At 44.1% G+C, this 21,062-nt stretch overlaps 2 protein-coding genes across 15 annotated transcripts in view; one reads left to right on the top strand and one right to left on the bottom strand.

Annotated features, from left to right (window-relative positions):
- The window catches only part of IMMT (inner membrane mitochondrial protein), a gene marked incomplete at its 3' end in the record, with an annotated part of 45,591 nt that extends 33,471 nt beyond the window's left edge, over positions 1-12,120 (top strand). For 7 of the 14 annotated variants that reach the window (XM_084900231.1, XM_084900218.1, XM_084900227.1 and 4 more), the window contains 5 exons: positions 3,682-3,696; positions 4,980-5,203; positions 8,345-8,476; positions 9,846-9,975; positions 10,860-12,120. In XM_084900231.1, coding sequence (XP_084756357.1) covers positions 3,682-3,696; positions 4,980-5,203; positions 8,345-8,476; positions 9,846-9,975; positions 10,860-11,473 — 1,115 coding nt within the window. Of the gene's footprint in view, positions 1-3,681; positions 3,697-4,979; positions 5,204-8,344; positions 8,477-9,845; positions 9,976-10,859 lie in introns of those variants that run through there. The other 7 variants (XM_084900221.1, XM_084900219.1, XM_084900225.1 and 4 more) reach the window with 2 other exon arrangements.
- Positions 12,121-13,390: 1,270 nt separating this feature from the next.
- Positions 13,391-21,062, bottom strand: part of PTCD3 (pentatricopeptide repeat domain 3) — a 29,536-nt gene continuing 21,864 nt past the window's right edge. Inside the window, exons 16-24 of the mRNA XM_084900234.1 lie at positions 20,029-20,057; positions 18,854-18,960; positions 17,944-18,022; positions 17,754-17,844; positions 16,745-16,830; positions 16,145-16,293; positions 14,886-14,927; positions 14,317-14,475; positions 13,391-14,017 (exon numbers count right to left, since the gene is read on the bottom strand). Of these exons, the coding sequence (XP_084756360.1) occupies positions 13,933-14,017; positions 14,317-14,475; positions 14,886-14,927; positions 16,145-16,293; positions 16,745-16,830; positions 17,754-17,844; positions 17,944-18,022; positions 18,854-18,960; positions 20,029-20,057 (827 nt within the window). The 3' untranslated portion in view covers positions 13,391-13,932. The remainder of the gene's footprint in view (positions 14,018-14,316; positions 14,476-14,885; positions 14,928-16,144; positions 16,294-16,744; positions 16,831-17,753; positions 17,845-17,943; positions 18,023-18,853; positions 18,961-20,028; positions 20,058-21,062) is intronic.

The following is a 21,062-nucleotide window of genomic DNA, read 5'->3' as shown; positions in this document are numbered from 1 at the left end:
CATCGATCAGCCGCCTCCTGCACACCCCCCACCGGGGATATGCCCGCAACCAAGGTACATGCCCTTGACCGGAATCGAACCCGGGACCCTTCAGTCCCCAAGCCGACGCTCCATCCATTGAGCCAAACCGGTCCCGGCTAAAAATATTTTTTATTGATTTTTCACAGAGAGGAAGAGAGAGGGATGATAGAGAGTTAGAAACATCAATGAGAGAGAATCACCGATCAGCTGCCTCCTGCACATCCCCCACTGGGGATGTGCCCGCAACCAAGGTACATGCCCTTGACCGGAATCAAACCCGGGACCCTTCAGTCCACAGGCCGGTGCTCTATACACCACTGAGCCAAACTGGTTTCGGCAGTTAAAAATTCTTTTGCTGGTTTTGAAAATGCCAATTACAAAACATGAAAACATTAAAGCAGTTGTTCCCAACTCATTCATTTTTGTTATCCCACCTTCCCTGAAGACATTGGCAATGTCTGAAGACATTTTTATTTGCCACATTGGGGGTTACTACTGGCATCTAGTGGGTACAGGCCACAGATGCTACTACATATCCTACACTCAGCCTAGCCCCTCACAACAAAGAATTAGCTGGCCAGAATGTTAGTAGTAACAAGGCTGAAATACATTGAAGAAATGTATCATGTACAAAGGGAAAGTCCCCTACAATGCCATCTCTGATTTATTTATTTATTTATTTATTTGCACAACCTCCATTTAATGTTTTATTAATTTAATTTAACTTTAAAATACATTTTTATTGATTTCAGAGATGGGTAGAAAGACAGAACATCAATGATGAGAGGGAATCATCTATCAGCTGCCTTCTGTATGCCCCACACTGGGTATTGAACCTCAACCCAAGCATATGCCCTGACCAGGAATCGAACCACGACCTCCTGGTTCATAGGTCAAATCTTAACCACTGAGCCACTCTGGCCTCACAATTTCCAAAAGATTACATATTCCTATAATACAAAATTTAAAAGAGTCAAATGGCCTCTGGTGAAGTTCCTTTTTCGTGCCCACACCACAGTTTTCCTCCCCGTTACTGAGTTTTTGTGTAACTCTGGAGATAGTGAAGTATTCTGTGATTATCCCAGCCCTTAATAGATTTCCTTGCCTCTGGAATCTGAGTTCATTTGAGACCTATCCCAAATATGTTAGTACTGGTTTGTGTTATCAGTTATTTTACTCTTATTAGTCTTATTTCCCTAAGTTATAAATGTCCTAGTGATATTTATTTCTAATACTTTTTCTGTGTTCTCCATAGCTGAGCATAAAGTCAAATCCTATCTAATAAAAGGATAATATACAAATTGTCCCCTTGACCAGCAGTTTGACCAGGGGGTAGGGTTGGCCGGCCAACTGCCCTCAGCCCCTCTCCCCCCGCCAGCCAGGCCCAATGGGCCCCGATTAGGGTGGGCTGCCCGGACCCCACCAGTGCACAAATTTGTGCACTGGGTCTTTAGTATAAAATAATAGCTAACATTCTTGAATGTGCCCGGCCAGCACAGCCATGGGTGAGCCTGAACTCGGCCCTTGTTCCCCATACTCGGCATGCCTCGCCAGCACAGCCAGGTTCGGTGAGCCTGAGGGGGCGGTGAAGGATTGAGGACAGACAGACAAGATAAGAAAGCTGGGACTGGGAGGGACGCTGTTCTCTCTGATGAAGAGCTAGCGACAGCGCCACAGACTACAAGCCGAGTTTATTTATAGCCAGCTTCCAGGAGGCAAAGTAGGGGAGTGGTCAAGATGTTTACAACTTCTCCTGGGATTCGAATCTACTCAGTTACATGCACCTGATCAAGCTTTGTTTACTTGCTGCACCTCCCCCGCAGCCCGTATCACTCATCCACGTGGCACCGCAGGTTTGGACCATAGGTTCAAGCTTACAGCTATAGCCTTTGGTTATGATTGTGCTGGGACTTGCACGTGGCTTTGTCACGGGAGGATAGTGCCCTCATTAGTCCCAGGCTTGAACCTGTCCAAAGGCTGTAGCTGCTCTCCACACTTGGGCATTAGTTTATGTCTAGCACTGTGCTCTAATTGCTTCGCTGGTGTCAGCTTATTTAAATTTCATTATAATCCTATGAGGTGTTTTTGTTCTGCCCATTTTATAGAAAATTGAGACAAAGGTTAAGTAATTTGCCCAAGGTTGGGGATAGAGCCAGGATTTCATTCTTAGCCACTAGCCTCACTGTTCTCTCTGCCTTTCAGGTTTTTGAGAAGTGATGTGATTGTAATAAAGAGGAAAATTTATTTTTATGAGGTTGAGGGTATAGGGAAGGATGCCTAAGAACAAGGAAGCCAGTTAAAAGCTATTGGAGTAATCTGAGGGTGAGGGATAAGGCCTCCTAGTATGTGTGCCAGGAGCACTGAAAATGAAGAATAGGAATAAAACATCATTGCAGTCATCTAGTGATTGATTTGTTGAACCACAAGTTACAGTATCTTGTGAAGTTGATTATGTGAATACTTCCTGATCCAACAGTTCAACTCCTAGATAGATATGTGATCTGGAAGACTCACATGGGTGCCAGGAGAGTCCTGAGAATGTTCTTAGCAGCACTGTTTTTAAGAGCAGAAAAACTGGAAACAGCTCATTGTGCCGCACATACAGCGGTACAAATGAATGCACCAGAACTCTGTATGTTTCTCAAACATAGATGTTAAAAACAAAGAGTTGCAGAAATACATAGAGTAGAATACCACTTATATGAAGCTTAAGAATGTGCCATGTATTGTTTAAGGATACATACATAGGTAAGTCTAACAAAATGGATGGTAAACACCGCTGTGGGGAAAGAGCGGGGAGCCATTAGGAAGTTGCCTGGATGGGAGGAAGGGTGCAGGCTGTAAATTGTATTCCCAGGGAGTATCTCCTTTATTGCTTCAAGACTAGTATATATAGGCACATTTCTTTACTAGTATGTGCCATGTGAAGACTGACATATTATTTCTAACCAGATTTCTGGTTGAATATCAGATTAAGTGGCTGAAATTAAGAGTTGTTTTATAAATACCTGTACTTGAGCTTTTTGGATCTAAGGATCATACCCAGGATGTAAGAGGCTCATACTGAGAGGCAGGAGAGCTGTGGTTCCCTCTGCTGGCAGGTGCCCGTGCCTGTGCCTGTGGTGGGAAATATCATCCAAACTGCAGTGTTCTCCTTACCATTGAATCAGGGTCTTGGCTATAAGTGTGATTTGTACAGAGACAATGAAACTTTCATGTGAGCTCACGGTTTTGAGATTTCCAAAGAAAAAGATCAACTTCTTAATATTTGAAACGTTAGGAGAAGCCTAGTACTGAGAACAGAGTCAGGACTGTGTCGTAGTGAAATGCCAATGGAGGTGGGGTGAGAGTTACAGCTTCTATGTAAAAACTAAAACTGATTGCTTTAGCAAAAATAGAGATGAGTGCCTAGAAATGAAAACTCGTTTTAATTCCTCTTACTTTCTAAGATGTTAAAATTTGCCTTGATTTATAGTTTTACAGTCCTTTAAAATTTTAGAGAATAAACTATTATTTTGCTTCCCAATATTAAAATATGGTTTTTCTGTTTGTTTCTCATTCCTTCTTGTTTCCTTTGGGATATTTCTACTTAATTATTAATGATTAATAGCTGAAATATCTATGTCTTTTTTAAAAAACTGTTTTTCTTTTCTTTTATAGCTATTTCTGACTTAGGTGAGTAATTATGTGTCTTTTATGTTTCAAGGCTTTGAGTCTTAAAAGCCTGAAGTTTTTTTGTTTTGCTTATGACTAACCCATCTAAATAATATAAAGTAGAATTATGTTGCATGTGAGAAATCTGATTTGGATATTTTTGTCATCTATGTTCTCTCATCTACAAAAATGTTTCACCAAGTGATTGGAAATCTGTATGGATGTGTGTGTGCATGTGTGTTTTAAGTTTTTATTTTGTAAAATTGTAAAAAATAAAAAGTCAGAAGAAAACTATAATGAACTCCTATGGACCCATCATCCAACTTCACCAATGATCAACACGTTTAGTTTTGTGTATTTCCACAGCTTATTTTGAAGCAGATTATATTCTATTATTTATACTTTCAGCATAATTTAAAAAAATTCCACTCAATCATTATACCATTAACCACATCTAAAACAGTAATAATTCCTTAATATCATCAAATGTCTATTCAGTGTTCAAATATCCCGTTTTTTATAAAGTGAGTTGTTTTAATTATTCTAGTTGAATAAATCTACAAAGGTTTTACACATGTTGAATTTGGTCAGTAAATCTCTTATCCTCACTTTGTTTTTTGCTTTTTAGTCTTATTATAAAATTGAATCATATATTATGTAGTATTTATCACATTCTGTATTTTGCTGTTAGAGCCATAATTCTTAATCTGTAGTAACATAGTAAAACACTTTTGGATTATGAAATTCGGGGGAAAGGAGTGTTTAAGCCTAAATCGGAATCTTTGGCCATGAGTACTTTGAAAGCTCTGCAAGTGATTCTGGTTGACAGTTCTGGGTATAGATCACACTCCTAGATAATATCATCTGTTTAATAGTGAAAGTATCAGCACACTTATTGGATGCCTTTTGTGACTAATCATAATCATTTATTTATAAAAGAAAATATAGAAGTGATTCCATATCTAAGCTTTATCGTTAGAGAAAAAATTATGGTGAGCTATTAAGCCAATTTACAATTAGTTCAGATTTGAAGTGTTAATTTGGGTTCCTGGAAAAGAACTTAATATATACTTGAAAGCTGAGCAAAATTACTTTGCTTGGGATTGAAAACACCTTAGTCGTTGGTCAGGAGCTATGAATTTCTGACTGCACTGGAGAATCTAAATCTCTTTTCAAATGTTAGCTACTCTTTTCTTTTCTTTACAGCTGTTAAAGTTAAATTTTATAACCAGTTGAAACAAGTTATCTTGTAGATATGTAGTTTGGGTGAAATAATTAACATTTTATTGTGGTTTTCTGTTTAGCTGACAAGCTGTCTACCGATGACCTGAACTCCCTGGTTGCTCATGCACATCGTCGCATCGACCAGCTAAACAGAGAGCTGGCAGAGCAGAAAGCCATGGAGAAGCAGCACATTGCGTTAGCCTTGGAGAAACAGAAGCGGGAAGAAAAGCGGGCGTTTGACTCTGCCGTGGCAAAAGCATTAGAACACCACAGGAGTGAGATACAGGCTGAACAAGACAGAAAGGTAGCAGAAACACTTCTACGATTGCCTAATATTTTTTAAAAACAATTTTTATTCATTTCAGAGAGGAAAGGAGAGGGAGAGAGAGAAACATTAGAGATGAGAGAGAATCATGGATTGGCTGCCTCCTGCACGCCCCCAACTGGAGATTTAGCCCACAACCAGGGCATGTGCCCTTAACTAGAATCGAGCCTGGCACCTGTCAGTCTGCAGGCTGGTGCTCTATCCACTGAACCAAACCAGCTAGGTTGTGATTGCCTAGCACAGTGGTCGGCAAACTCATTAGTCAACAGAGCCAAATATCAATAGTACAACGATTGAAATTTCTTTTGAGAGCCGAAAACCAACTACTGCGCATGGGCCACGAAGTTTCAATGGCGCCAGCACATGGTATTTTGTGGAAGAGCCACACTCAAGGGGCCAAAGAGCTGCATGTGGCTTGCGAGCAGAAGTTTGCCGACCACTGGCCTAGCATTTAAAGTTAACTAACTCGATTTTCTCTCTCTCGAGATAATAGCAGCAGTCACTGACTAAAATACTACATATAAGTCATGCCAACCCATCTCTTGAATGGAGCTTTGGTCCTTGTAGTCAGGACTTCCAGGGAAAAGGAGCTGCCAGAGTGCCTTTATGTGGAGCAGGTGCAGAAGTGTAGTAACAAACTGCTGCCACTAGGGTTATCCACTACCTTTCCCAGGCAGCCTCTGCTCCTTAAAGCAGTACTGCGAGACTCTGTTAGGTTCTGAGAATATTGTGCTCTGCCAGTGCTTTTAAGTAGTTGGTGTTTGAGTGGGTGGAATTGCTCTTTAGTTTTCTGTCTGAGCACATCATGTGTTACATAGGGGTCTATAGGCTGATTTGGGAACCTGACTACGCATCCTACTTTTGTGTCCTTTCAGTTGCACAGCTGACCACTCCCTCCTCCTTAAAACTCTTCTTTCCCTCCTCCACTAGAACCACACTCTTCTGGCCTTGCTTCCACCTTGCTGGCCACTCCTTGGTCTCCTTTGCTCAGCCTCTCAGATATTGGCATGCATTGGCATTGGTTCTGAAACCTACCCATCTAATCTGTCTCCAGATGCTCTTAACTAGTCCTGTGGCTTTGAAGTGTAAGCATTACCTGTCACCTGAGACATTTATGTTGCTAGCTCCAATATTTGCCTTGCCTTCTAGTTGCCTGAGAGCAGCCCACTTGTCTCCTGTTGGATTGTCATTTCCAACTCAGCATATTCACAACATATTTCTTGATTTTCTCCAATCAGCCTCCCAGCTCCTTCCTCAGCTTGCTTCTCAATGAACCTACACCTGCCCAGTTGCTCAACAAGAAATCAGCCCAACCTGGTTTGGCTCAGTGGATAGAGCTTTCGCCTGCAGAGGGGTCTCAGGTTCGATTCTGGTTAAAGGCATGTACCGTGGTTGCGGGCACATCCCCAGTAGGAGGTGTGCAGGAGGCAGCTGATCAATGTTTCTCTTTCATTGATGTTTCTAACTATCTTCCTTTCTGTAAAAAATCAATATATTAAAAAAAAAAAATCATGCTTAGTCGTTCCTCCACCAATTGCACATCCAGTCCATCGACAGATCCTACCAGATCTCCAAGTAAATCCCAGATCTCTTCACTTTCTCATTTAAAAATATATATATATATTTTATTGATTTTTCACGGAGAGGAAGAGAGAGGGATAGAGAGTTAGAAACATTGATGAGAGAGAATCATAGATCAGCTGCCTCCTGCACACCCCCTACTGGGGATGTGCCTGCAACCAAGGTACATGCCCTTGACCAGAATCGAACCCGGGACCTTTCAGTCCGCAGGCCGACGCTCTATCCACTGAGCCAAACCGGTCCCGGCACTTCCTCATTCTTTATTCCTATCACTATTGTCCAGAGTGTCATCTTGACAGGTTCCATGTTTTTATACCCATCTTTCTATGTCTGCTTACACAGGCTAGTAGTCCTTAGGAAACATTCTGATTCGACACCAGGCTGCTGAAAACCCTTCACTGACTGCCTGCATTTAGTATGAAATCCAGATACTTATCCTGTATCAACAAGGCCTCTTGAGCTTAATCCTGTTGGCTGAGCCACGCTTCCCTACTTCCCAGAGGCTCCCGTTTGTTTTTTGATGAGGGCTACCTTGACTACATGTTTTTCCCTGGAGTCTTTGCTCTGCCTGGTATCTTGTTCAGGTTCCTCTCTAAACCTTTCTTCCAAGTTTGGGTGTCACCTCGGCAACTCCATACCTAAGCCTTCAATCTAATGTAGAGCCTCTATATTTCTCTCTCTCATACTGCCCTGTTTTCTTGAAAACAAGTATCACAGTTTAAGATGTTCATTTAGTTTATTGTCCGATTGCCTGAACACCACTGCATCTAAGCATACAGTAGGCACTGCCTGCACAGGGCTCCCTCTCCACAAATATTTATACACTAATGGATTCATTTATTAATTATATTGTTTCTGAGAACAAGCCTGTTAATGAATTGTAGGCAATCAGCATTAAATAACTTGTAACATGACCCAGGGCTAATGGTTAGGCAGGGCTTTTCATAATTTGGTATGATTTGGCCCACGTTGAATCTAAATTAATATAAAATAAGCAGTTTCAAAGAAGTTTTCTTTGTTTAAAAGAGAGTGTGTTCAGCAACTGCCAGATATTAATTTTAACAGTTTTCACAGTGGGCGTTGTTATTCACGGATGAGAAAGCCAAGGCTTGAGGAGATACATCGTGTGGGGACACACACATGGTTGTGGTGAAGCTGTGTTCGATCCCAAGTCTCTGTAGTGGTTTTTCCCCTATGATCTGGGATTTGTTCTTTCTCAAGGGGAGTGTGTGATTAGGGAAATGAGTGCTTTGTACAGGAGGCAGCCTGGTGATATGGAAGAAACCCAAACTTGGAGCCAGAGAGACTGTTTGAAATTAGATTTTTGCCACAAATATGTGACCTTGTTTGAGTTGCCTTTCAGCGTTGGGCTTTCTGATTGAGATGAGAAGTAGAAGTACTAGTGAGGATGTGTAGGCCTGTGTGGCACATCACCGGGGACCAGGACATGGAGGCTCTGTCACCATGGTTACTAGTCTTCTCCTCTCCTAAGAGCATAGTGGAGAACTGGGCACTCATCATTGCTGTTTGGTTTCACAGGTAGAGGAAGTCAGAGACGCCATGGAGAATGAAATGAGAACCCAGCTCCGCCGACAGACTGCCGCTCACACTGATCACTTACAAGATGTCCTCAGGGTGCAGGAGCAGGAGCTGAAACAAGAATTCGAACAGGTGAGGATCCCTTGTAAAGCATTGGCTCCTTTCCCCCTTGCCATTCATAGCGATCTCTCCTTTACTCACTTGTATATGTGTATATTTTAAATATATTTTTGTTGACTTTAGAAAGGGAGAAGGGGGAGATCGAAACATCAATGATGAGTGAGAACCATTGATCAGCTGCCTCCTGCACGCCCCCTACTGGGGATCTAGCCTGCAACCTGCGCATATGTCCTGACAGGGAATTGAACCATGACCTGCTTGTTCATAGGTTGACACTTAACCTCTGACCCACACCAGCTGGGCTATTTATATACGGTATTTTAATCCTCACACGAGGATGTTTATTGACTTTAGAGAGAGAGGAAGGAGGGGTTGAGAGAGAAACATCAATTGGTTGCCTCTTGGACGTGCCCATAGGATCGAACCCGCAGCCTTTTGGTATATGGGACAACACTACAACCAATTGAGCCCTTTCCTTTTAACGTGCTTTGAATGGGCTCTCCTTTCCTTTAAACATGCTTTGAATGGCATTCCCTCCGAGGATATGGAAGACTGGGGGAAGATTGCTAATGGTACCTACCCTTGGAGTGGGGCTTTTGTATATTGCAAAACTCCATTTTACATAAAAGTGTACCTTTGTTATTAATCACATGTGTTTTTTATTTATCCTGTCACTTGGAGCCCTCAGAGCTTTAAGGAGGGTTAGTACAAGGGGTTTTAGGAATGCAGACACTAATACTTGACACTAAGTCCACTTATCCAGCTCCGTGCAAGGCAGTGCCTGCTGTGTGCTAAAAATCAGTGGTGCTCAAGGCAGACCATCAGGTAGAACCAATCATCAGACAAAAGGGACATGTGATTGTGATACTCGTTTTTTAGAAAGTAGGTAGGACACTGTGAAGGAATTGACACTGCGTCACCCCATAAACTCCTGTGATTGTGTGGTAGTTCCTAGATTTTACATTTGAGGAAACCTCCCAGAAAGGTTAAGTTTGGAAATCATTAGGATACCTTTAATCATAATTAGTTTCTGCCTAGGTCCTTTATAATATAGAGGATATTGAATACAAGTTAATTATTATATTTGTGTACAATTACTTTCTAAACTATTTTCTCATTTTCATAGCCTCTTTCTTCTGCTAGTCTGCCTCCTCTAATGTTAGCTTTCATTAGTAAATTTGTATAAAGTTACGGATTAGGAGTCTTAGGAAATTCTGAGAACAAACACATAATGTAGGTGTTTCACAACTACTTTGAGACTTAAAAGGCCCCCTTTGCTTTTGGAGATAAGCAAGCAGTTGCTGGAAGACTTTAGTGTCCCAATAAGTGATGTGCATTGTGGGAGCATCAGCTCTTCTGTACACTGTTTGTTTTACTTTAGGACCTGAATGAAAAACTTGCCGAACAAGAATTAGAATTCCGTCGGCTCAGTCGGGAGCAAGTTGACAACTTTACTATGGATATAAACACTGCCTATGCCAGACTGAGAGGAATCGAACAGGCTGTTCAGAGTGAGTCCTCGGGCCTCTTACATCGTTATGAGGATGGTGGGATATATGCATCAACATGAGGGCACACAAAATGAGGTCACTGTAATAAACTTTATTGTTAGAAAATTAGCCCCAGATCTGGTAAATTTGGAACATAGACATTGTGGGAGGAAATTTAAAAGAATCTGAACATTAAAGTAAGTTGACAGACATGAGCTTACCATTTACAAGGCAGTTTACCCAACATGCTTTGGTTGTCACGTGTGTCCTGATGGCGAAAAAGGTCAGTGAGATCACGTGCTTGCCTCCAGGCCATGCGACCTGCCTCTAGCCCTGTCATCTGGTCATGGCGATGTGCTGGTCCCACTCAACAGATGGACCGTAGTTAGGCCGAGGCCTCCACATTGAAAGGGAAATCTTAATGGAAATGTTGGTAAAAAGGGTTTCTTTGGGGTGGGTATTACGGAAGCTTTTTTGTCAGATAAGTAGTCCATAAGTATATTTGAAGTCTTCCATTCCTTTTTGGGAAGTTTTGGTGGCCTTAGCCTAATTTAAATGTTTCCTTCTCAAACATTTTACAGATAAACATCTGAATTACATGCCATGCACTGTCCTGGATGTCCCAGAAAGGAGACTGGGTTGTGCTTATGCAAGCACATCTGGTTTCTCCAGGGCCTTAGGAAAAACAGGTCCTCACCCAATTGTCGTGGCTTGTTGCCTCCCCTGGAGAGGCCAGCCAGGAAAGAACACTCCAGAAATAAGTGGTGGGTGGCTTGGAGGAGGCTTTGTGGTCCCAATTTCCCCATGTGTGGACTTAGCTTATTGAAGGTACATCATTTCTCTGCATGTAAGGATATTAATCGAGTGGAAAGAAAAATGTTTCTTTGCCTTTGTTTTCTTCATAGGTCACGCGGCTGCTGAAGAGGAGGCCAGAAAAGCCCACCAACTCTGGCTCTCGGTGGAGGCACTCAAGTACAGCATGAAGACGGCATCTGCAGAACTGCCCACTGTCCCGCTGGGTAGTGCCGTTGAGGCCATCAAAGCCACCTGTTCTGATAGTGAATTTGCCCAAACTTTAACCGCAGCGATCCCTCCAGAGTCCCTGACCCGTGGGGTGTACAGTGAAGAGACCCTTAGGGCCCGTTTCTATGCTGTCCAAAAACTGGCCCGGAGAGTAGCAATGATCGATGAAACCAGAAATAGCTTATACCAGTACTTCCTCTCCTACTTGCAGTCCCTGCTCCTATTCCCGCCTCAGCAACTGAAGCCACCAGCGGAGCTCTCCCCGGAGGATATAAACACGTTTAAGCTACTGTCATATGCCTCCTATTGCATTGAGCATGGTGACCTGGAGCTGGCGGCGAAGTTTGTCAATCAGCTGAAAGGGGAGTCCAGACGAGTGGCGCAGGACTGGCTGAAGGAAGCCCGGATGACTCTAGAAACTAAACAGATAGTGGAAATCCTGACGGCATACGCCAGCGCTGTAGGAATAGGAACCACTAGAGTGCAGCAAGAGTAAGCCTCAGGAGTTTTGTCAGAGGAAGTCAACAGTGATACATGAAGGATTAGCAGCAGGGTCCCAGAATTGTCTAGAAAGGGGCAGGTTACAAATGCTGTTCTAAATGTTAACACCTGTTGCATTTATATTATTTCCACTTGCTATCATGTCAGTGAACTCCAGGAGTACTTCCTTTGCAACTTGTGTAATAACATTTTCTGTTTTTCAGGTTTTACTGATCAGGCTTGTGAGCCAATCAAAATGATGTTTGTGATCCCTATTACATTTGATTTTGCCCCTGGAGCAAACTGAATAAAACAGATGAAAAACTGAGTAGCTTATCCCTTTTTAAAAAGTATCATTTCTAGCTTGTACATATAGAAAATTTCTTTGGGAAGCAGCAACAGCAGAGGTAGGAAGTCCTTTGTACTCAATTCTGGGCTGCGAGTTGGGGCCCAGAAATCCAAGGGTTCTTGGTGATAAATTCATTCCTGCTGGTCAAACTCAAGAGTGATGTACAAGCCAAAATGCCAAATAGAGGTAGATTGTTCCAGTGATTGAAAGGCACTAGAAAATTAGGGTGCCCCCTTCCAAAATGTATACACATTTAACAGCTGATATCTCAATTTTTAAAATGAACTGAATGTTAATAAACACTGACTTTATAATCGTTCAAACTGTATACGTTTTTTGGGGGACATCCTGCAGTATATATCCCAAAATTTTTGATTGGTACTACAGGAAAGTTATGTTTTATTTTGGGACCCAACACAGTGTACCACTTGGTATTTGGCCAGGAGAGGTCTTTATAAGAACCACGGGGAAAGGGCCGAGTTAGCAGAAGCTTCCAGGTAGCCAGGTTCTTCTCCTTGGAGTTGCAAACCAAGACCAAAACGCTAATCTCAAATCTGTCCTTCGGCTCATTTGCTTTGATGGGTCAAGGAGCTAATGACACAAGGCACATGAATGCATAAGCAGCTAACTACTGTAACTTCACCCCCAGTCCCTCAGGTGCTTTAAACTGACATTCTAGGAGAATCTAGGAGAAAACATGAGCCAACACTTAGGTTTCTGAGGACAGGAATGGTCCCTGGCCTAGTGAGGATGGTCCAGTTGGGATCAGACAGGAACACAGTGCAGTGGCAGTCCTGCAGGGGAGCATGAAGGTGCTCACCTGTGAGAACTCCTGGGGTCCTCGGTGCACCTGGGAGCCAGTGAGCAAAACAGCCTGTGGTAGAGAATCCCTTGTGAAGGTAAGCACACTCACCCAAGCTTCATGTTTATGTCAGCTTCCACATTTCAAAGTCATGATGGTAAGAGACAGATGCTAGAAGTAGAGGCAAGCCTAACTTGATTACAGCAACACACAATCATGTTTAGACATTTCAATCGGCTTGTCCGGACAAGCCCATTTATTTCAGAGGGAGAGGGAGGGAAAAAACATCAATGAGGAGGATTGTTGATTTACTGGCTGCCTCCTGCACACTGGACCAAGCCTGCAACCCAGGCATGTGCCCTTGACCAGAATTGAATCTGGGACCCTTCGGTCTGCAGGCTGATGCGCTACCCACCGAGCCAAACCGGCTAGGGCAGGACAAGCCTTTAGACCAGGGGTCCTCAAACTTTTTAAAGTGGGGGCCAGATCACGGTCCCTCAGAGAGCTGGAGGACCGGACTATATGAACTACTAATTCCTACTGTAACACCTCGGCTGCGCTCACTGCCCAAAAAACCTGGCGGGCCGGATCAGACTCCTCTGTGGGCCGCATGTGGCCCGCGGGCCGTAGTTTGAAGACCCCTGCGACATTGTGATTACAGCACAGCTTAGGTGCCCAGACAAAATTAGGACAGGAGAAGGGGGGGGGATGGAACACTCTTGTGCCAGCCCCGCCCGGGGTGAAGACTGGCAAAGGGTATATAACAATGATGGAAACGCATACACATGGACATTGGCTATTTATTTACAGCCTTCATTTTCCCAGTTGTGCAGTCTAAACACTTGCCATTGTCATTTAATTGATTCTAAGATGTACAGTTTTCACCCATATAAATATCCCTGAAATTGAGATATTAACCCAGTATCAAGTGATGTAATTGTAGGCAAACCTTTAGACACCTTGAAGGAAGTACCAGCATCACAACATCAGCTGACAGAAGCTGGGTTCAGTACAGGGCGAATGAACCACACTGTGAAGCAGTGTCAGGTCGGCAGGCAGCCCCACAGGTGTACAGAGATGCTGCAATCAGGAGCTATGCACCTCACAATGTGGATCCAAAGAACAAAATGGAAGCGCTGCTTCTGTTAAAATCATAACCTTAAATGGATGCTTTGGAAAGTACCAAATACGGAATAGAACCTTTAAATAGATTAGTGCTATAGCAACTGTATTTCAAAGTTCACCAAACCTATATTCTTGTTTCATTCACATCCTGGTTGGTTAACATCCTATGCTTGGCCACAGCTTCCTGACTGAACCACTTTTATTTGCCTCCACTGATGTCACTGTCGCTGTCACTGCTGCTGTCACCATCGCTGTCATAGGCAGTCGGGTGTCCCAGGGCTTCCCTGTAAGGAAAATAAACACATTGCACTGCAATTCAGTCTTGGGGCGGGGAATTCTGCTGCTTCACCAAACCATATTAACAAAGGAAAAGGATCCTACAGCCAAATGTACAGGGCTCCCTGACCCGTACAACACTGAGACTACTGTTAAATCAACACTTGCTGACGCTTTTCAAAGAAAGGAAACCAAAGGGGTGGTAGAAAGCTATAACATTTGAACGGGCAGATTCAGATTTGACCATTTGAATGGTCTGCTCCATCCCGATAATGTCCCCTCATGGGGCAATACAATAGCCACTTACTTTTGCTCCTGGCTAAGTGCAAAGTCAGCCATCACTCTCTTGGTGAGGCTCTCACAGGCCGGTAAGCTGAAGGCACTCGCCAGCTGCACTATCTCAATGGCCTGGGCAGGGCTGTTGGATGCTTTCGCACTGTCCATAAACTCATTCAGCAGCTCGCTCCTGCAAAGGAAAGGCAGGATGTCAACATTCCTCAACTGAACCCTAACCACCCACTCACAGCTGTATGTGCAGAATCCAGCATCTTGGAAAGTACAATCATATTATAAAATCCTCAACTAGAGATTTGGAGGCAAGGTTGCATGAAGTCTCATGTTAATGGGCCAAAAAAAATGAACAGACGCTGTGCCTTTCCTGGGGGCCGGTCAATGTCGCCCCAGCGCTGTGACCACTGATCACAGGCAATAAGCCCACGCCTGCCTGGAGGGGAGAGCGACTGTCCATGTGCTTGTCTATCAGCAGAGCGCCCAACTGCTGCGGCTGAGGTGCGTGAGGAAATTCCAATCATCCCACAGAAGTTAAGCCCATTTGAGGATGTACCTAGGCAGGCAGGCCTGTTACCTTCAACTTACCGAGGGATCTTATTATGCTTCCTGAAAAGCCCCAGCATTTTCCTGTTGGAGAGGAAGAGAAAGGCTATGAAGCTGCGGAACTGAAGGCAGTCCTCAGAGATGAGCTGTGCTTCCACCTCATCTGTGAGCTCCATGGCTCTGGCCGTGTCTGTCCCTCACTCACCTCAGGGGCTTCAGCGGCCTCCTCCCAAACCTCATGTGTGTACCTGACAAGTTTCACAGGTAAGTCAGAATGTTGCTGGAGAGAGCTGCGGGGTATGTCCTCTGGGAGGACCCTGCAGCCCTCCGGGGAGGGGATGCATCCTACAGGCAGCCAGAAGACAGGGATGCACTAGAGTGTGACCTCCTACCTCTCTTGCCATCCAGTAACAGTTCCTTGTGTTCTAACATTACATATGAAGAGCAGGCTCAGATCGAGGCATGTCTCATGTACATGCTCGCCACCACCCTGCCACACGCAGAATGGAGGAGAAACACATACATTCAGCTCCCATGATTCAGCTGAGGTCCGTACCCCTGCGCCAATCATCACAGCCTGATTCATAACAAGTGTGTCTCAACCTGCCTGAGGTCACAAATCGGAGCGTCAGTCTCTGACCAGCAGCAGAGGTCATGTGTGTGATCCTCTGTCCTGGAGATGGTATAGTGTGTTCACATTAAGTTCCTTTCTTGTGCTGAAGCAGTGCACACGGTATGCCTCCCACTAACTCTCAGAACTAACATTCCCATCCAATGGGGATGGCACCTACATAGGGTTCTTCTGCTGACTCCTCCGCAGAAGGGCTCCAAGCACAAACACTGAAATTAGTGTGGCACCGAGCAAAGGCGAGCTCTGGTCAAGGCATATTTAATACATCCTGGTAAATGCCACTGTCCTGAAATCCAAGGTCACAGTCTACATTTTAAGCTGGGTTGTAGGTAAAATACTTGAATAAACCAAATGCCCAAAACACTTGAAAAAATACAATTAACTGATCACTTTACTCTATCCAAGTGGAAAGACAAGTGACTTACTTGCCCAGACAGAAAGGTCATAATGGAAAGAAAATTAGCCCCCTGTTCTCTTAACCACATATAGTGAGACGTCTTCGTCCAAAAGTTTGCTTTTCAGTTTTTTTGCAAGTTCTCATAGAAAAACCTTTTGACTCCTGATAAACAATACATCATACAGCCAAATCTGAGACTCTCCTGACCAGGGTGAATGTCCGCTGAGATGCAAGCACAGCGCTTCTGGCTGCCACGCGTGGGAATGGACTCACCAGGCGTCCTGGGTCCTCCCGGCCCGGAGGAACAGGACAGCTATGCAGTTCAGAGCGCTGGCCGGCCAGTGCGGAGCAGTCTGCCTGGCATCCTGACTTTCGAAAGTAGACTTGATGTCCGCGGCACAGTCAGCGAACGCCTCCTGAAGCTGAAAAAAAGGCTGCCGTCAGAACTGCTAACTGGTCTGGTGAGAACTGAAGTTCAAGAGACTCCAGGGGACCAAGAACAGCGTCTGAGCAGTGCCCTGACCATGTGAACACATCACATCTGAAGCGCACAAGTAAACTGGGAAAAATAAACGCCTGCCCGGGGGTAAGCCAGTGCCTTCTTTCTAGACAGACATTCTAGTTTCAGGCGAGCTGCTACCGCCAGGACAGAAAGAAGCCACTTCCATGTTGCTTGTTCTGGATGTCAGGAACAAGAGTGGCTTATAGAACTGGTGTTCTGCTAATGGCTGGGGAAGTTGAGGTGTGTAATTCAAACCTGGGTGTAAATGGCAGAATTCACCACAATGTCAGATGGAGTCAGAGAAGGTACCCTCCAGGGCCCTCAGTGTCAGAGCACACACCCATGCTGACATGAAACGGGCACACACTTACCTCTGCAGGCTGCCGATCCCTGGCCATCAGCATCAGCATCTCTTCTTTCAGTTCGCTGCGGAAAGCGTGACCACATTCTTTACTATCTTGAAACAAAAAAGGAATGCAGAGGGAAGTGATCACCATCATGGACGGCCAGTCCTCTCCGGCGGACTTTACCTATTGTCAGCTGTCACCCATACTTTCAGTGGGTAAACTTAAGCTGCTGACATGATCTATTCCAGGTTTATTTCAGTCAAGAAATGCAGAAAACTAGCCGCTGGTCAGTGTTAACAGTGGATAAGAGACCAGCGAAAGCTATGGCTGCTCCTGGCCCAGTGTGAACATAGCGGGCACACTACACTTGAGCTGCACCAGCTCTAAATGGTAAGATCCTGCTTTACAGCATTTAAGAACTGCCAGTGACCTTTTATATATAATCATTAGTGCAGGCTTATGAAGTAGAAGGGCAGGGCTATAGCCTCAGTGTCTCAGACATGGAAACTTGAGGCAGATAGAAACTTACTTTATGATCAGCATCTTGTAGCCAGTTCATACACATACCCTCTCCCCATCTCAACACCCGCCGCGGTCCCGCCGCCCCCCCCCCCCCCCCCCGAGTGAGGGCTGTTTTCCAGAAACTTAAGTATCACTGTCTGCCTAGGAAGAGAACCAGTGGTGAAAAGAAACATGGCAGAGAGGGACAGGCCTTGGGGTTTGAAACCTGCATTTACTTTTAGGGTGTGCTAAATAATTAGCATGGATTCTAATCTTCCCTTTGTCTTATCACACAACAGGTACAAAAAACCTAGCCTTTTCCTGTCGCTAAGGAACTACTTTTGGCCATTTAAAAAATACTTTACTCATGCAATTTAATATGCAACGTAAGCAAGTGATTGTGAAATAAAACAACTAATAAATTCCATTTAGTTAAAGATGGAAGTTTCCATCTCTAACAATGTTAACATGTTTGTTAACCACAATGCAGGACAAGGACGTGAGATGGGTCTGGACACACAGCTGCACTGACCTCTCCAAATCTGAGGAATCATGTCCAGCCTGTTGGCCACATCCAGAGCCTGGAGCAGATCGATCAATGCTTGGGAATGGGGGAAGAAGACCTGGTTAAGAGAAATACAAATACATTAAAAAATATTAACCAGCAAAGGTAACAAAAAAGACGTATACAATGACCCATGAGAAGTAATGAGTCATCTTACCGAAGGTATCAGGTCCTTATACCATTTCAAGGTGACATCAATTTGTTCCATGAGACATAGCAAACTGAAGAACTTGGAACTGCAATGAATAAGTATGTTTAGTCTAAAATCCCTAACAAGAGCAGAACGATTAAATTAAAGCATCATTGTATGAGTATGTGACACAAAATTTACAAATAATTGACATATTACAGAAAAATTTCAAGTAAAATGGGCCCACGCTTAACCCAGGAGGTGCTAACTGCTGTCAGGCCTCCCCGATGAATACCGCTCACCCCACTGGCCCTACAACTGCCGCCTCTCATATTCTTAGAGGCTCAAGGGGAGTGGAGAGTATCATATTCACTTTAAAGATTCAGTGTGAAGAATGGGTTGGGCATACAGAAGACAATCACTACATATCTAGTAACAAGCCAATTCCTTAAGTTCTTGTTTTTATCTGCCTAAAAGAAAATCCATTTAAGAAGCCTCATTGTGTCCTGGCCGGGTGGCTCAGTTGGTTGGAGCGTTGTCCCGTACACCAAAAGGTTGTGGGTTCGATTCCCAGTTGGGACGCTAAGGGAGACAACTGATGGATGTTTCTCTCAGGTCAATGTTTTTCTCCCTCTCTCTAATCAATAAAAACATATCCTCGGTGATGTTTAAGGGAAAGAAGGATGAAATCTTTAGGGACCGTCACTGCTGTAAAGTTAAAAAATATAAAATAGGAGGGCATACGGGAAAAAGATGTGTGTTTACTGTCACAAAGGAACCCAGGGCTCTACCCACACGTACTGCTGAGTCAGGGCCATGCTGCCCGAAATCAGAGATGTGCTGGGAGGGCCACCACCAGCCTCCCACACGCAGATTCACCTACAGGATGCACGAAGGTGCACCATCAATGCCAAAAGATACAGATCAACACACTTACTAATAGAAATTACGCCGATGATCCGGTCCAATGAATTTCCGGTTGTCTCCAGTGTTTAAAAGGCCATGTACTTGGTAAGCAAGTTCTAGATCTCTGAGAGAGGAGCACTGAAAATTTGTAGGTAATAAGCATCATTCTTAGAGATTGTTAGCAGCTGAATACCCGCTCATTACGTCAAAAAACAGTATAGTTACTTGTGGGAACATTTATGCTGATTCAACATATTACTGGTTGACACCAAATGAGATAAAAGAAATTGGGGGAAGGGGCAACCTTAAACCAACCCCCAAGTTCTATGAAATTTAAAGCAAAATGATTTTGACCTAGTCAGTATATCTTTAGAAATCAATCCTATGAAAACACTAGGGCCCTTGAGAGACAGTGTACAAGCAGAGAGCCCATGAAACGACTCCAAACCCAGCACAAGAAGAGAGCGGAGTAAACTGGTCCTTCCGCCTGTGAAACCCTGAACTGCTCTGAACAAACTCAGCACGTGGAAGTGTGTCCGCGTGCATTCTGCACACCGAGGCAAAGCCCAGAAGGACACACACTAACTGTGAAGCAGTGCTCCTCAGGGAGCAGGATATGCTATTTATCCTGAAGCTGCCTGAAGTGTTTCCTATATTAGCAGGATAAAATGAGAAAATAATTTAATAACAGCCACCATCAGTGTAAGATGTTACCAACAGGCAAATATGAAATACTCTAAAACCTTATCTGAAAAAAGGTATAAAAAAAGACAAGATACAATAAACAAAGGGTAGAGATATAATGTGATTTAGCACAGATTTTAGAAAAAGGAAGAGCCAAAGACATCAACAGGCCTGGCAGGTGTGGCTGAACGGCTGAGCATTGACCCATGAACCGGGAGGTCATGGTTCGATTCCAGACAAGGGCACATGCCTGGGTTGTGGGCTCGATCCCCAGTAGAGGGTGTGCAGGAGGCAGCAGGTAATAATTCTCTCTCATCATTAATGTTTCCATTCCTTTCTCCCCCTCATCCTTCCTTTCTGAAATGAATAAAACTTTTTTTTTTTTTTTTTTTTAAATAGACATCAACAGAAGAGTCCGGAAGAAAAAGAATCAGGTAGAGGCCTCTCCCAGCACTTCAATCACGGACGAATTTAGGAAATGGGTTAAAAGAAAAAGTTAAATAACAAACAAATGATACTTACAACTTTCATGGCTGACTGAAAAAACATATCTGAAAATAAAAATTCAGAAGAGCCTTGGTTATGCTAGATAAAATATATTTTCAAGTCATTAATAAAAATCGTAACAAAAATACAGCAATGTATAAGATAAACCTGAAGGAATAAAAACGCAAGTGGGGGTGGGTGGGGTAGGAGGATCCAAGATGGAGGCGGAGGTAAACACCTAAACTGCTGCCTCGCACAATTTCAAAACTACAACTAAAAGACAGGACATCTGCCGGAACCGGTTTGGCTCAGTGGATAGAGCCTCGGTCTGCGAACTGAAGGGTCCCAGGTTCGATTCCGGTCAAGGGCATGTACATTGGTTTCGGGCACATCTCTAGTGGGGGTGTGCAGGAGGCAGCTAGTCGATGTTTCTTTCTCATCGACGTTCCTAGCTATCTATCCCCCTCCCTTCCTCTCTGTGGAAAAAGCAATAAAAATATATTAAAGAAGAAGAAGAAAAAAAAGACAGGACATCTATCACCCAGAACCACAGGAAAGATGGCTGTGTGGCGGTTCTAGAACTAAAGGGGAAGAGAAGAGCATTGAGATGTGCACAAGTGCTGAAAAGCTGAGATGCGGAGGCGCGTGATCTGGGCTGGTGGTGGGCGTTGTTTTTTTCGACCCGAAGGGTGACAAGCTCCCGATTACTCTGAAATCCAGTTTTCTGGGGAGATGCGGGGGACCCAGACTCCTATGTGGAGAAGCTGGACTGTCTGCCATCGGGTCAGAAAGTGAGGGTGGCTTGCTTGCAGAGCTGCGTGCAGGTGTAATTGTTTGCTGTGCTGGGGTGCAGGACACAGTCTGAGAAGCAGAGATGGCTGATTGGCAGCCATCACTGTTTGCCATGCCCTAGCCTAGTGACTCTGAGACCCTGCCCTGCACAACCTACAAACCCACTCAAGCTCCAAGCAGTGGCTTTTGCATGTGAATGGCCTGCCCTATCGCAGCTTAACCTAAGAAACTTGCAGCCTGGGTCAGACAGATCCAAACCTCCAAACCCCAATCAAAGA

This window comes from Pipistrellus hanaki, assembly GCF_964339955.1.
Source record: "Pipistrellus hanaki genome assembly, chromosome: 12".
NCBI lineage: Eukaryota > Metazoa > Chordata > Mammalia > Chiroptera > Vespertilionidae > Pipistrellus > Pipistrellus hanaki.
This window is presented reverse-complemented; position numbering and strand designations above follow the sequence as displayed.